A 16,679-nucleotide genomic window follows, 5' to 3' on the forward strand; every position below is an offset into this window, starting at 1 on the left:
GTCTTTACAGGAGATGACCCATGCAAAATGAAAGCATTACAAGAGTATTTGGCTACTATATTTGAAATGAAAGATCTCGAACAACTTAAATATTTCTTGGGGATTGAGGTTGCTAGATCGAAACATGGGATTTTCCTTTCACAACGGAAATATGTGCTAGATCTTTTAACTAAAACTGGAATGATTGCTTGCAAACCAGTAGAAACACCCATAGAGATGAATCACAAGCTTGGAACTTTTCCAGATCAAGTTCCAATAGACAAGGGTCGTTATCAACTGTTGGTTGGGAGATTAATCTATTTGTCACACACGAGGCTGGATATAGCTTATGCAATTAGTGTGTAGCCTCGTGTGGTAAGCCAGTTCATGCATACACCAAGTGAAGAACATATGAATGTGATATATCAAATCTTAAGATACTTGAAGGGTGCTCCAGGAAAAGGATTGTTGTTCTCAAAAAATGATGTTTCCACCATTGAAGGATACACGTATTTTGATTAGGCAGGGGATAAACTGACAGAAGGTCCACATCTGGTTATTTTACATTTGTGGAAGGTAATCTTGTCACCTAGAAAAGTAAGAAGCATAAAGTCGTGGCAATATCAACTGCAAAAGCTGAATTTCGAGGTATGGCTCATGGTATATGTGAATTGTTGTAGATTAGGAGTGTACTAAGAGATTTGGGAATCAAATATGAAAAAACTATGAGTCTTCATTGTGATAATAAGATAGTCATTGAGATTGCACAGAATCCTGTCCAACATGACCATACCAAACATGTTGAAGTTGATCGTTATTTCATCAAGGAGAACCTTGATCAAAAGATTATACAATTTTCATTTGTTCAGTCTGAAAGCCAATTAGCGGATATGCTCACGAAAGCAGTTTCAAGAAAGGTATTTCATAGTATAATCGACAAGTTGGACATGATATATATCTATGCTCCAACTTGAGGGGGAGTGTTCGCATGAGCTGTACATGAGGTGTAATTGATTTTGTAATTATTCCTAGAAGTCTGGTCAGTTGACTAATCTTGTGTTTAAACGTAAGAATATTTAGTTTCCCTTAGAATATGTTGTTTCCTTTCTTTGTAAGGATATAATTGTATCAATATACTACCTCCTGACTTGGAGAAGAAATGTACGTAAGAATTATTCACAGAAACAATCTTTTTGACACCTTGTAGTTTCAGTCCTCTGTTCCACAATCTACGATTTTTCAACTAATAAAAAGCTAAAATTCAGGAATATTTACTCCTGTTATGGGAAAAATCGCCCATTATAGATTTATTCCTATCGAAAAAAATAATTTATTATTTTGTTTGTGGTTTGTCTCCAACTTTTTTTCGTTTGCTTTCTACTTTTACAGTTCTCGCTTATCAAACTTCAGAAAAGGACCGTAACTCGCCATAAAAAGCATACAGCACGAGAGAGAGAGGGAGAGTATGAGGTAGAGAAGACATAAAGATCCAACTAACATGGGTTGAGACTTGAGAGTGAAGGAGGAAAGGCAGCTGATGGTGCTGATGTAGCAGAAGCTAATCCAAACCAAACCCAGAGTCTAAATATTTGTGGTAAGTCTTTTAATCTCTGAATTATCACTTTTACTTGGAAAATCTACTCCCATGTGTATCCTTCACATGTAAACCTTGCTCTTGTGGTTGCCTCTCTTGTCTGTTTATATATATGTACTGGGTTTTTAGAAAGTATCTACTTTACTTTTGGATTCATGGAGTTGGATTCATGGAGTTGTATCCTTCAAGTTGTTTCTGATCAGTTTTTAGTTTATCAGGTTGAGCTGAAAAAAAAAAAGTGCTTTTGTATGCATCCTCATGTCTTTTTCGAATCGAACAGATGTTTATATTTATAATATTCTGAAGCATGTAAAATTGTATAGTTTTTTATCATGCATATTTTAACATGATCCTTTTGTTTTCTTTCTTTGATCTGGTAATGTGTCGGTAATCAGGTAGCTTGAACAATTCCGAGGGAGAGCAGTTGCTTTTTGTGCATGATTTTTGGACTGGAGTTCAGTTGATCAGGTAATTTGCGTGCTGATTCTGATCATTTCCTTAAACCCGATCTCTCGTAGCTCTTTATCCTGCTAATAAATTATATATCTGGTTCTGGTTTCATATTTCGGATTCTTCTTGGGTTTTCAGTTGGACTGAGAGCAGATAATAAGAGAAGTGGTGTTCTTGGCTGGAGTCATGGCAACCCTGTCGCAACCTGATTCAAAACGCAAGTATTCTTGGTGGTGGGACAGCCACATAAGCCCTAAAAACTCAAAATGGCTTCAGGAGAATCTCACAGGTACTGCTTGTTTCGTTTCAATTTTTGTTTGCATTATTACTGGAGGTACGAAAAATGGGCGCTAGATCTCCAGAATTTAGAGAGACCATTTTACAATTTGGCACTTCAATCCTTCCATTCGCAGAAGTTAAAGAGAAGGAAAATGCTTAAATGGGTCATTAATTTGTGAGGTTATACCGTGATTTTTTTATGCATTGAAGAAATTTGCGGAGGATTTTACATGACTTTGACTTTAAATTCTTTTTTGTTGTTGTTGTCATCTCGGTTCTGATGACAAATCTGATTCTCTTGCTTTCATATTCAATTTTGCCTTGATTGAGTGGGTTGCATATGTGATGCACATGGCACCATTAGCTTTGCTGCGGAAACAGCTAGTTTAGTGAGTAATATATGGAAGGCCAGTTGGAGAGTCCTCTACGTCTGGCCACAAATTGCAGCAATATGGAAGATGGCTCCCATATGTTTACTATGGTTCATCTGGAGGGAATCGAATAACAGAAGCTTTGATTTTTTTCAGCGGACCACAGATGAAAGCAAAAACTCTTTCTTTAACACCTTGTTCCTTTGGGCCCAAGTGATAGATTTTAATGGACTTAATGTTCATGCTTCAAACTTCTAGCAAGGTGTTTTTCTTGTAAACGACACCCCTATACTTGGGCTATGCATTGCCTTATTAATAAAATGATTGATTACTTATCATAAAAATATGGAAGGACTGTTGTGTGCTTGTCAAATACAAATGGAAAAGCCTGATGCTCTAGGGTTGAGCTCTTAACTACTTTCTCATATTTTCTCCCTCTAGCCATGAACACCGCATACCATTTTGATGAACCACTAATCCCCATAGCTTAGCTGGAAACAACATATGGCAAGCATATTAAAGAATCCTTACCAATTGTCTGAAATAAATGGGCTATGATTAAGTGTATCCCCTAAGGAAAGTGGCTCATAGGAATTCGTAGGGAAACTAATTCAATCCATTTCTGCTATTAAGTTACCTGTCTTTTTCACTATATATATGATTTACTTCATTGTAGACACGATCAAAGTTAATGTATTTGTTTGCATACTGCTCTTCTTGCTCTCAAGCAAAGGTTTGCATGCTTAATTAGAAAAATGACCTCAACTTTACCGTTCTACGAGTCCTTGTATTTTTTAACTTTCCTAGGTTATTTGCAGATGAATCCCAGGCCTCCAGATCATTCTGCAGAACCAAATATGTAATCAATTGACCTTATATTTATAACTGTTAATAAAAGACAGTTCCATGCGACGTGTAAAGATGGAACAAATGAATGACAATCATTGATCATAGTAGAATTGTCATTCTAAATTAATCTCGATTATTTCCAAATGTCACCTTGTCCATCATTTAATTCTCTCTTTCACTCTCTCTCCAATTGAAAGATTTATTTTCTGGTTGAACAGATATGGATACCAAAGTCAAACAAATGATCAAGCTTATTGAAGAAGATGCAGATTCTTTTGCAATGAGGGCAGAGATGTATTATAAGAAACGACCGGAGCTTATGAAGATAGTCGAAGAGTTTTACCGAGCATACCGTGCATTGGCTGAAAGATATGACCATGTGACCGGAGTGCTACACCAGGCTCATAAGAGTATGGCAGAAGCATTTCCAAACCAAGTTCCATTGGTACTTGCCGAGGACTCACCTGCAGGGTCTTCTGCTAACGAGACTGATCCTCAAACACCTGAGATATCCCCTATTCGTGTAATTTTTGACCCAGGTGAGCTGAAAAAAGATGCTTTGGGACTTTCTTCATCTCATTCCCATGCTTTCAAGAGGAATGGAGATTTTACTGAAGATCCTGATACTGTAACAAGCAGAAAGGGTTCAAAACAGCTTGATGAGTCGTTTGAGTCTGGAGAAGCTGTGAGTCGTGCAAAGTATTCAGAAGGGAAGGCAAGAAAAGGCCTTAATTTTCATGATGCAGAGGAGAAAGAACAAAGCGTGCAAAACAATGGGAGTGATCATATAAAGTCTCGAGTTCTTTCCGAGTCTGAGCAAGTGGGTAAAGCTGAGACAGTAGTTTTGTCCTTAAAGAAAACTCTTGCTAAATTAGAATCTGGAAAGGAGGCTGGTCTACTTCAGTATCAACAGAGTATAGAGAGATCATCTGCTTTAGAATCAGAAGTCTCTCGTGTGCAAGAGGATTCCAGGGGATCTAGTCAACGAGCCAGTCAAGCAGAGGCTGAAGTTCAGACTTTGAAGGAAGCCCTTGCCAAATTAGAGTCACAAAGGGAAGCTAGTCTTCTTCAGTACCAGCAGTGTATAGATAGGATATATAATTTGGAGGTTGAAGTCTCTCGAGCCCAAAAGGATGCTGGAGAACTTGATGAGCGAGTTAGTAAAGCTGAAGCTGAAGCTAAAAGTATAGAGCAAGAACTTGTTAGAGTAGAAGGTGAGAAAGAAGCTGCCCTTGCTCAATACAAACAGTGTTCGGACACGCTATTGAACTTGGAGGAGAAATTACTGCACGCAGAAGAGAATGCCAGAAGGATTAATGAAAGAGCCAATAAATCTCAAACTGAAGTTGAGACCCTGAGACAAGAACTTGCCAGATTAACCGAAGAGAGGGAAGCTGCTGCCCGCCGGTACCAGCAATGCTTGGAGACTATCGCAAATCTGGAGCATAAAATCTCTCATTCACAGGAAGAGGCTCAGAGGCTAACTTGTGAGATAGATGATGGAGTTGCAAAGTTCAAGGCTGCTGAAGAAAGGTGTCTTCTGTTAGAGAAATCAAATCAGACTCTGCAGTCTGAGTTGGAGTCTTTGGTGGAGAAGATGGGGTTTCAAACTGAAGAACTTACGGAGAAGAGGAAAGAATTAGGTAGACTTTGGACTTGCATACAGGAAGAGCGTTTGCGATTTGTGGAGGCTGAAACTGCTTTCCAAACTCTGCAGCATTTACATTCTCAATCTCAGGAAGAACTGAGATCTCTGGCTGCAGAACTTCAAAACAGGGCTGAAATTCTGAAGGACATGGAAACTTGTAATCAGGGTTTGGAGGATGAAGTCCAGAGGGTCAAGGAGGAGAACAAGAGCCTGAATGAACTCAATTTGTCTTCAGCTGTGTCAATTAAAAATTTGCAAGATGAAGTCATAAGTTTGAGGGAGACTATAGGTAAACTCGAAGATGAGGTTGAACTTCGAGTGGACCAAAGAAATGCTCTTCAGCAAGAAATATACTGTCTGAAAGAGGAACTTAATGAGCTGAACAAGAAACACTGGGCTGTGCTGGGACAGGTGGAGTCGGTAGGCTATGATCCAGAATACTTTGAATCATCTGTGAAGGAATTACAGGATGAGAACTCAAAACTAAAAGAGATATGTGAGGCAGATAGAAGTGAAAAAGTTGCACTGTTGGAAAAGTTGGGAATTATGGAGAAACTTAAAGAGAAAAATGCTGTTTTGGAGAATTCCCACCTAGATTTGAATGTTGAGCTACAAGGGGTTGGAGAGCAAGTAAAAGCATTGGAAGAATCCTGTGAATCTCTTTTGGGAGAGAAATCCACTCTTGTAGCTGAGAAGGCCACCCTTATTTCTCAGTTACAGATTGCAACTGTAAATTTGGAAAAACTCTCAGAGAAAAACAACTTTCTGGAGAATTCCCTTTCTGATGCAAGTGCTGAACTTGAAGTATTAAGGGTGAAATTCAAGAGCTTAGAAGACTCGTGCCTGTTGCTTGATAATGAGAAGTCTGGCCTGATCACCGAGCGTGAAAACTTAGTTTCTCAGTTGGAAATCACTAAGCTAAGATTAGAAGATCTAGAGAAAAGATTCACAGAACTAGAATACAAGCACACAGTTCTTGAGAATGAGAGAGAATCTGCACTTTGTAAAGTAGAGGAACTGCAGGCTTCCTTGGATACTGCACAGCAAGAGCATGCCAGCCTTTCAAGGTTAAGTGAGACCCGGTTGGCTGGCATGGAATTACAGATCCATGTTCTAGAAGAAGAAGGCCAGTGCAGGAAGAAAGAATATGAAGAGGAGCTAGACAAAGCTGTCAGTGCTCAGATTGAAATCTTCATCTTGCAGAGAAGTGTACATGATCTTGAAAAAGAAACCATTTCTATATTGATGGAGTGCCAAAATCTCTTGGAGACATCCAGACTATCAGAGAAACTGATTTCTGAACTAGAGCATGACAATCTTGAACAACAGATGGAAGTAAAATCCTTGTTTGGTCAAACTAAAAAACTAAGAATGGGGCTATATCGAGTTTTAAAAACTCTTGACATTGACGTGGACCATCGCTTTGATGATAATATTAACCAAGATGAAGTGCTTCTGAGCCACATAGTGTGCAAGCTTCAAGAGATGCAAGGTTCTTTCTTCAGGAGTAGTGATGAAAATCAGCAGCTGCTGATTGAAAAGTCAGTTCTTGTCACACTGTTGGGGCAACTGAAAGTAGATGCAATACATCTTGTGACAGAAAGGGACACCCTTGCATGGGAGTTCAGGATTCAGTCTGACCAGTTATCTGTGTTGCAGATGGAGATTCAAAAGATTTTGGGAATGAATGAAGAATTTAGGTTGAAAGTGATGGAGGGGGATCAGGGAAAGGAGGTATTGAAAACTGAAATAGAGAATCTGCAGGGGCAGTTGTTGGACTTGCAAAGAGCGAACCAAAACTTACAGGAAGATAATTTCAAGGTACTTGAAGACAAAATATCCTTGATTAAGGAAGCATTTGACTTGGTGGAAGAAAAACGTAACCTAGATGAAGCAAACTGGGTCTTATATGGTGACATAATGTCAGAGAGCAATCTTTCTCTGATTCTTCGTAATATCACCTTCGAAAAAATTGTGGAACTGAAAAAGCTCACTGAAGAACTGGATAAACTTCATTCTATGAATAATGACCTTGAAGGGAAAGTAAGGTTAATGGAAGGGAAATTAGAAGATGTGGAAGATGATAATTTTAAATACAAGGAGTCATTGAATAAGTCAGAAAATGAGCTTGTGTTACTTAAATCTATTAGTGATCAATTAAGATTCGAAATTGCAAATGGGAAGGATCTAATATCTCAGAAGGAAAGTAAGCTTTTGGAAGCAGAGCTGATGTTCAATGCGATTACAAATGAGAAAATAGAGTTACATAAATTGGTGGAGGATCTGAAGAATAAGTATGAGGAGGGTCAAGTGATACTCAAAGATCAAGAGAAGCAGATTCTGAAATTATCTGCAGAGAATGATCATCAGAGTCAGGATATGGGATGCTTACGTGAAGTGAATCAGAAATTAGAGTCTGACCTATGCAGATTGCATGAAGAACTTAGGGAAGCTAAAACTAGGGAGGAAAGCCTAAGTTCTGAACTGCAAAAGGGAGGAGATGAGATTGCACTGTGGGAGACTCAGGCTGCCACATCTTTTACTGAGCTGCAAATCTCGAGTGTCTGTGAAGTGTTGTTTGAAGGAAGAATTCAAGAGCTAACTATTGCATGTGAGAACCTTGAAAATATGAGCATCTCCAAAGACATAGAGATTGAATTGCTGAAAGAAAGAGTTAGCTCCTTGGAAGGTGAAAACGGAGGACTACATGCTCAGTTGGCAGCTTATACCCCTGCTGTCATCTCAGTTAAAGATTGCATATCCTCTCTAGAGAAACACACACTTTCTAATTATAGGCTTCATGCAGCTCAAAATGAAAAGGCAAAGGTAATTACCATCTATTCTACACTGCTGAAATTCAGTTGTTAACTTGTTGTGAGAACAAGATGATACTAACTGTTTCATAAATGCTTCAAACTACAAATTGGCTCATCTTTTTCTGCATACCATATGAATTGGCAGAATTGGATTGATCTTGCCCCGATTTTTAATTTATTTCTTTAATTTCTATTTTTATCGTGTATTAGTTCTTAAAGCTTCAATTGAACATGCTACAAGAGTTCTTTCATAGAAGTGTTACGTGTGTCCTTTGTGATAGCTCCTATCATCTGTGCTCCTTAAACTTTCTTACTAGCATCATTTGCATGTTTCAAGTCTTTGTTCAATGAGCTGCTTAAATTCTATATATGTTTTCCGGGGCTTTAGGCAGCTGCTGCTTTATGATCATTTCACATCTCATGACATGGTTATCTTTTTCTCTTTCCCCCAACACCCCCCCGCCTCCCCAACTCTACCATGTTGTTTTTGGTCTTATGTAATGTCCATTGCTTATTTTCAGTTTGGAGCCAGCTTATCCTGGAGGATTAATTGACCATATGTAAATTTGTAAATGTTTTGGGTCATATTTGATAGATTTTAAATTGATTTTATGATTTCATGCACTGAAATAATATTTTAAGAGAGTTCTTCTCTAAAAAAATTAGCATACATTACAATTTGAGTGACACAGGGCAGATAAAGTGGAGAAGAAGAAAACAAATCAAAATGGTGATCTTAGCCTTGTCTAAATACATAAGCCACCTTGCTACGTATCGCTTGCCACTTCCTTCGACCGCATCCAGTAATATGGTTTAGGGTTCCCCTTTCATGATTGATTTAGTTTAGTTGCAAATAATAATTTACCATAGACAATGGCAACTGATTCTGTTGGAGTTTTAATATTATTTTGAATAATTATTTATATTTTTTTAAATAATGAACGGTGTCTCGTCAAATTCATCAAGAGGGAACTTTTTATAGGCATTATAAATTAATCAATTATGCAATGGTTTAGAATATAAAAACTGTGGAGGATAATTATTGATTAAAGATAGATTTTTATTCTTCAAAACTAATAAACTGTTTTATTTATTTAATTCCACATCCAGCGAGGGAAAATTCTAACTCCCCACGGTTTATTTTCCATTTGTCTGCAGGATGCTCATTTGGTCACCCACCCACATACAAGCTATCAACCAATGTATGGGGATCGGATTACCATGGCGCCAGATGGATTTTCGGACTTGCAGGATTTGCAAAGAAGGATGAAATCTATTGAAAAGGCAGTGGTGGAAATGGAAAGGCATGCAACGCTGGAACACCTAAATGCTAATGCCAAGCTAGAGGCTGCAATGCAAGAAATTGAAGAATTGAAACTTCAAAGTCGTTTGTGTGAAGAAAATGTTCAAATCAGCAAGCCCGTAACTCTACACCTAGCTGAAGAGGAACTGGGGGATGCGCACGGTAATGAGCTCAAGATGGGGATGCGGACACGCAAAGTCTCTGAAGCAAGGAATGAAGCTCTGACTAAAGACATCATGCTTGATCAGAGTTCTGAGTGTTCACCATATGGGATAAGCAGGAGAGAAATTGTAGAGGCTGATCGGATGATTGAGTTATGGGAAACCACCGATCGAGACGGCAGCTTTGACCAGAGGATTGGCAAGGCACAGAAGGTGGCTACGGCACTCGCCCACAATCAGAATCAACCATTCAAACGCAATTCTTCACGCGCTTCTTCAGACTCATTTCTTGAAAAGGAGCTGGCCGTGGACAAATTAGAAATAGCTGGAGGACTTGCTGAGCCCCGTCAAGAAGGGAACAAGAGGAAGATTTTAGAAAGACTAGATTCTGATGCACAAAAGTTGGCAAACCTTCAAATAACTGTGGAAGATTTGAAGAGGAAGGTAGGGAATACTGAGAAGAGCAGGAAGGGCGGCAAAGTTATTGAATATGGTCCAGTCGTTGGGCAGTTGGATCAAGCTGAAGAGTCCATCACGAAGTTGTTTGATGTAAATCGCAAATTAGTGAAGACTGTTGAAAATGGTTCCCGCTCCTTCAGTGGAGTTTCTGCAACAGACTCAGATGAGAGTGTGAATGTGAGGAGGAGGAGAATCTCAGAACAGGCACGAAGAGGTTCCGAAAAAATTGGACGGTTGCAGTTGGAGGTGCAGAAAATACAGTTTCTTCTCCTAAAGCTTGATGATGAGAAAGAAATCCGACGAAAAACAAGAATCAGTGAACGAAAGCCTAGAGTTGTTCTGCAAGATTATCTCTATGGTGGTGGATCAAGAGCAAAGCAGAAGCGAAAGAAGGCGCCTTTTTGTGCTTGCGTCCGACCTCCAACAAAGGGAGATTGAAAGCAATTACATTTATGTTAGCATATAATCAGGATAAAGAAATGAGACATTAGTTGCATTGTTCATAGAGTTCCATGCACAGATCCCTGCTGTAAATTTCAGAAGTATCTAATTTTAGGGACGACACTCTACTCCTATTTTTCTATTTTGTATACTCAACTTGGGTGTCCCTGAAAAAGTATCTTCTTCGAGGCAACTAATTCTGTTCTCGGTTGATATTTTCTCAAGAAAAATCTCTCAAAACTTGTGCCGATGAAGGGCCATCTCTCAAAACTTCTAAAAGAGACAAGACCCCTCTCTCTCTCTCTCTCTCTCTCTCTCTCTGATCTCAGGCTGTTTCTGTATACTATTGATGTATATGATTTGAGACCTGCTACATACACGGGTCTATGCACGGACACAGTACACATGCTAACGTGGCAGTACTACGAATAATATTACATACAGTCGTGTCGTGGAGTATGCAAGTGTTGCACAATCATTTTGAAAAAGAGTAGAGTTTGTTATTAAAAAATTAATTTTTTTATATAAATATCGTATTTATTTATTTTTTTAAAAAAAATTATACGATGCTTGTATACTTACAAATATCATTTCTTGACATTAAATGAGAATTGAAAAATAGTAAATTTACGCATGCATATCAATAAGAATTTGAAGGGGCACCACCAAAGATTGTGATGGTCGACAATGCGATGCCCATTGGAAATTCTAGAAAGAGGAGGATAGTGAGTTTTATTGGTAGCATTGATATTTGTGATGGGAGATATGACACTCCCCTTCATTCCATTTTCAGGACTCTATATATAGCCTTCATCGACCCAATTTTGTTGGTGCCTCAATCAAGAAATGTGGATCTCGGGATCCTTGGCGTGACATTCATTGCAGGAGGCAAGATATTCTTCCAAGATCGAGGATTTATAACAAGGATCGGTAACAGGGCCTCGGGTTCATGAGCTTTATTATGTTATTCTACTTTGTGTGCTTATCATTTATTGGACTTGAATATAGTTAACGGGTTGGAGTCCACAAAATAGGTTTACTTTGGTTTTCTTTGTTGTTATAGTTACGTTGTTTTAGTTTGCTTGGCAGCCCAAGCCCAAGTTAGTTATCTTTTCCAACTATATGTACAAGCCTTAGTGCTATGGAAAAGTTTAACCAGAAACTAATCAAGCATTTTTATCTTCTTTTTTCTTTATTTCTTTCTGTTTTTCTTAAAGGTTTTCACCCTCGAAGTGAGATTCTTTTTTCAACCCTCTGGGTTCGTTACACCATGTTGTGTCTCATTTTTGGAATTTGTTGATAACCAGTTGTACACACCTATTATCTAAAACATCCTCGGAACCCAAAACTTCCTCCACTTAAACCACCAAATCTAGGAATTCTTTGAATCAAAGACACCTTTTCAACTCCAAGATATCTATTTACTTCTTTCAGCATTATTCAATCTTAGAATGCATCCTCCTAGGCCTATGCTCTCCAAATGGATTAACTAAGTTCTTCATCGATAATATTCGCTTTTGCCGCAATGTCCATTGCCAGTCTAGGGAACTTTAGTCACAATTCTTGGCTAACTACGACTTGAATGAGAGTCGAGCAAACTCTCAATAAATTCTTGAATTGAGCGCTTACTCAACTTTGCTTATAGAAAAACTTAAACGAACTCTCTTTGTAAAACTTGAGTGAACTCTCTATGACTAGATTGAATTGACTATATGTCCAGCTTTTTCTTCTATCCTTGTACGATTTTTCCTTTGTACCATTTTCAACCTCACCCATGTACTTAATAGCAATGAGTGGGGGGAAGAGGGGAGGGGTTGCCCCCGGAATCTAGCCCCGCACCCTGTGGGCGGGCCCCCCCATCCGGGTGCCAGGGACAAATTGGCCCTTAGTCCATCCGCCCCTAGCCACCCCATTAGGCCCAAAACTTGTTTCTAGGTCATTTTGGGCCATATACCATTCTAAATTGCCTAAATAAAAGAAAAACAATTGAAAAACAATTAAATACAAAATACAAAAAATGAAACAAAACTTGTTAAAGCATAAAACATAAAATTCTAAGTTCTAACTAGTAAGTTAGTAACTTCTAAGTTGTAAAGTTGTAGCTAATAATTCTAAGCTATTACAAATTAATATAAAAATATTACAAGTTCTCAAATAATTTAAATGAATAACAATGTTTTAAAAAAATAAAAAATTGTAATAAGATGAGATCATTTGACATTGACTTTGAGATTGGAATTTGGGGGTGGTGGGTAAGTGAGACTGTGAGATTATAAAACCTAAAAAAAAAATAGGAAAATAAATTAGAATTACAAATAATATATACATATGTAAAAAAATTAAAAAATTAAAACTACAAGTACAAACCAAGATGAGATCATAAGCTTCTGGTTGTAGGTCTTTCTATCAGGATTAGATCATTGGAAATTTGGGATTAGGGCTAGGCAAGTGAGACTATAAAACCTAGAAAAAAAAGTACAAACATTAGAAAGATATGTAAAAAATTTAAAAACTTAAAAGTACAAACCAAGATGAGAATATTGGAATTAGGATTGAACATGTGACAGTGAGACTATAAAACCTAAAAAAATATTAGAATTATAAACATTATATACATATGGAAAAAACTAAGAGACAAATTACACAAACTAATGGCAATGGTGGATCAAAATCATATTGTGGCCAATGTAGATTGAGATGTAGCCTCATTTCTCGAAGTTGTCCTTACAACAATTGAATTTAAAATTAAGCACGGTCAAATAAATATAATTTATAACACAATATATTATAAGCAAAAATAAATCAATGAATTAAGAGCGATTACTGGATTCAGGCTAATCACTACCCTTCTCCTCGTCTGCCTCCTCAAAGTCTACCACATTCAAAATATGAATTGGCTTCTCTTTAAACCAATTCTGAGTGCAAATCAATGTTTCCACAGTGATAGGAGCCAATGAACTCTGGAATAGATCCAATATGCACACTTGGAACTAAAGACCGACTCTAAGGCTATAGTAGTAATAGGGATGACCAAAATATTACGGTCTATTCTCAAAGATAAGATATCAAGATGCTATGTAAATAAGTGCATCTCCATTGCCAAGTATCTATTCAACTCTGATTGGCGTTCTTTAGTCTTTTGAATATCGGTAACGGTCTCATACCTCTTAGACCACCTACGCCTTTTGAAACCCCCAACTTCGGGAGTAGGCGATGTGATAGGTATAGAGCTGGAATATTACCAATTCTGAGTGAGGCACATGCCTTTTGGTTGACCATTTTCAAGTTATACACCATGCCATGAATTTTGTACTGTGGGTCAGGAACAACAACCACATATAGAAAAATGTTGATCCTACTCAATTCTCCACAATACTTCTCATACTTAGTTCTCATGCTCATTATCATATCCCACAACCTACTTTAGTCACTCCCGCACATTTCATCAAATTATTTTTTCACCTGACATACTTGCTGACAATATTTATTAGATCTAACATACAAAGAACTGGAAATGTGTTTGTGACATCGTAGAAAAGTCTAAAGAATTCTACAAAAATCTCCACTACATCCCAATTATCATCCTTAGACTTGCCCAATCTCCCATCATCGTCGAAGTGTTTGACATATTGCATGTTCTCATCACCCAATAAGCCAAAGGTCTTTTTATACTATTGGGCCGTCTCTAACATCAAGAAGGTTGAGTTTCATCTTGTAGGAACATCAAGACGAACCCCTTCTTGCATTTAATACTTGCAGCCCTCACAGCAACCATAAATTTATCAAGCTTAATTGGTGAATATCTCACAATCCTCACCACACTTCTAACCCTTACAACTAAATCATTTACTTCTTTCAAATTGTCAATCATAATAAGATTTAGAACATATATAACACATCTCACATATAAACACTATCACCCATGATTGACTTATTGTCCTTTCTAAACTTATTTTTAAAATACTTCAAAGCAGAATCATTCATTATTGCTACATCTCGCTCCAGCCCCTCTTTTTCATTGCGGCCTTGTAACGACCCGATTCAATATTATTATGAATAAATTATGGATAATTTTATTGGACCTAAAATTAGGTTAATGAGCCAACTATTATAAAAGCTCAATTGAGTGTTCGAGTATTTTTAATAGACTACGGGCCTAAGATTTTTACTTTTGGCGGATATCGAATTTTATTTGGGCTTGCCATGTAAATTAATATCATTAAATATTTTTGTTGAAATTTTGGTATGGGCTGAGGAATTTATGGAACAAATATTTTTTTTTCTTTTAAGAATTAGACGAAGCCCAAATACTTGGAATGAGTAAAAGCCCAAGCCCGTATATCTTATTTCAAACTCCACGTTCTACACAAGTCAAGTCCCTTTTATTTCCTATCCCTACGACATTCACGACAACAACTTGCATAGGAGATATACATTCACATTATGCGATTTTTCTACAATTTGTTTCTCTAGGGTTTTTATCAGTTTCTTTCTATATATATGCATAACACACTTCACACACATGGCCCAACCCCTTATGCACGCAGTGATCATCTTCAACCTAAGTTAGAGTGCTGCTGCCTGAGTTGCAGTGAAGCAACAACACCTCCTCCACATTGCTGCCGCTAGCCCATTGCACCTCCACATCCTTCCCGTGTGAAGCCTAGCAGCACAACACCCCTTAGCTCGACCACATGCCACCCTGTCACACCACCTAGTCACTGTGGTGCATCCCTCCATTCAACCACCAAGGTTGCACCACACGACAACCGTAAAACCATACCACTTCCACACCAGAGAAGCCCCTGTTTTTAGCCCTCAAAACAGAGCACCGGTTCTTCCCATGTGCGGCAAACCCGCAAGCCTCCTCAGCCATCCAACTCCACAGAAAACACCGCCCAAGCCTCCACCCTACGGTTGCCACAGTTTAAGCACAGTAGGAACACCGTAGCCACTGCCATTCGCCACCCTCACCTCCCTTTATTTCTCTCGATAAGCACCGCACTCTCTCTCTAAACTCTCTCTCCCTCTCTCGGCGTCGCACCACCACGAGGACCCTGTTAAGACCCAATCAAAAACCACCCTAGGACGTGGTCCTAGACATGCATGGACTACCAAGATTAGGCCACCAAGGGCCAATGCCATGGGCCAGCTTAGGCCACCAAGGGCCAATGTCATGGGCCCCACGCCACTATCACTTATTTTTATTTATTTATTTATTTATTTTATTTATCAAGGGACCAATTAGGGTTTCTATCCTGTATTCTCTATAAATAGGACCCTTAGGCATTTAGTTTACATCTTTTGAACCTTTGGCAAATTCCCTAAGTGGGTAGACTTGTTCTTAAGATCATCCTTCGGTGCTAGGCACTTGGGCTTTTTGGGTGCAATTCGTGAATCCCAAAGAGATGATCACACCTTGCAATTCGTGAATATGTGTGATTCAATTATCTTGTTCTTGCAACTTGGTGCAATTCGTGAATCTAAATTGTGTTATCTTTGTTTTGTCAAGTTTATCAATATAAGAGGTTTATTCCATCTATGTGCAATTCGTGAATCATAGTGTAATTGTCTATCTTTTGTTCATTTTGTTCATCGTGTTCTTCATTTGTTCTTGTATGTTCATCCCTTATCTAACCTCGTTCATATATGTTCTCCATATTGTTCATATATTTTCTTTCATATCAAAATATCCTTAAATCATAAAAAGAGTCTTCATATTTCTTTGTTGAGTCCATTCATCTTTGTGCATTCTTGACTTAATGGTGAAGTTGTTTATCATTGTGTTCTTGAATGTTCATACATATCCATCTATATTGTTCATCCATTTTAATCTATTCCATACCATAATTTCGGCCACCACATTATTTGCCCTAATTTTCATATATGGTCATATCCCAAAATATCTTTCATCCAATCCAACTAAGCCCTAGCCGAAATTGCCTCGTCACACATCTTTCCATAATAGCAACTTACCATATCTAGCCTCCATCATTGGTAATTATGATTACTAAGTTGTGAAATTTATTTTCTTATTTTAATGTATTTTTTTTATTGGACCCTTCTTTTTCGGACTAGGCTTGTTTTAGTGTGTTTTATTCTCTTTTGGGCCCAGCCCATTCGGATTTGAAGCCAAGCCCATAACTTGCAGCCCAGTCCTCCATTTCTCTCTAAACGGCGCCGTTTTGGCCATAGCCCTTAAGGCTTTATTTCTTTTCCTCCTACGCGTTGTCCGCTGCTTCTTCTTCTTCTTCTTCAGTTTCATCTTTCTTCTGAAATCTCGATCCTCATCTCTTCGGCCTCAACTACGGTTTCCGCCATGGGTTGAC

General features: G+C 38.2%; 1 protein-coding gene across 1 annotated transcript; it reads left to right on the plus strand.

Moving 5' to 3' along the window:
• The first annotated feature begins 1,335 nt into the window (after positions 1–1,335).
• Positions 1,336–10,620, plus strand: LOC108986514 (protein NETWORKED 1D-like). Its single transcript, XM_018959162.2, has 5 exons — positions 1,336–1,573; positions 1,969–2,041; positions 2,162–2,312; positions 3,741–7,996; positions 9,145–10,620. The coding sequence occupies exons 3-5, from the start codon at positions 2,210–2,212 to the stop codon at positions 10,345–10,347; spliced, it is 5,562 nt and encodes a 1,853-aa protein (XP_018814707.1). The 5' UTR covers positions 1,336–1,573; positions 1,969–2,041; positions 2,162–2,209; the 3' UTR covers positions 10,348–10,620.
• Positions 10,621–16,679: the final 6,059 nt, after the last annotated feature.

This window comes from Juglans regia, chromosome 8 (genome assembly GCF_001411555.2).
Source record: "Juglans regia cultivar Chandler chromosome 8, Walnut 2.0, whole genome shotgun sequence".
Classification (NCBI taxonomy): domain Eukaryota; kingdom Viridiplantae; phylum Streptophyta; class Magnoliopsida; order Fagales; family Juglandaceae; genus Juglans; species Juglans regia.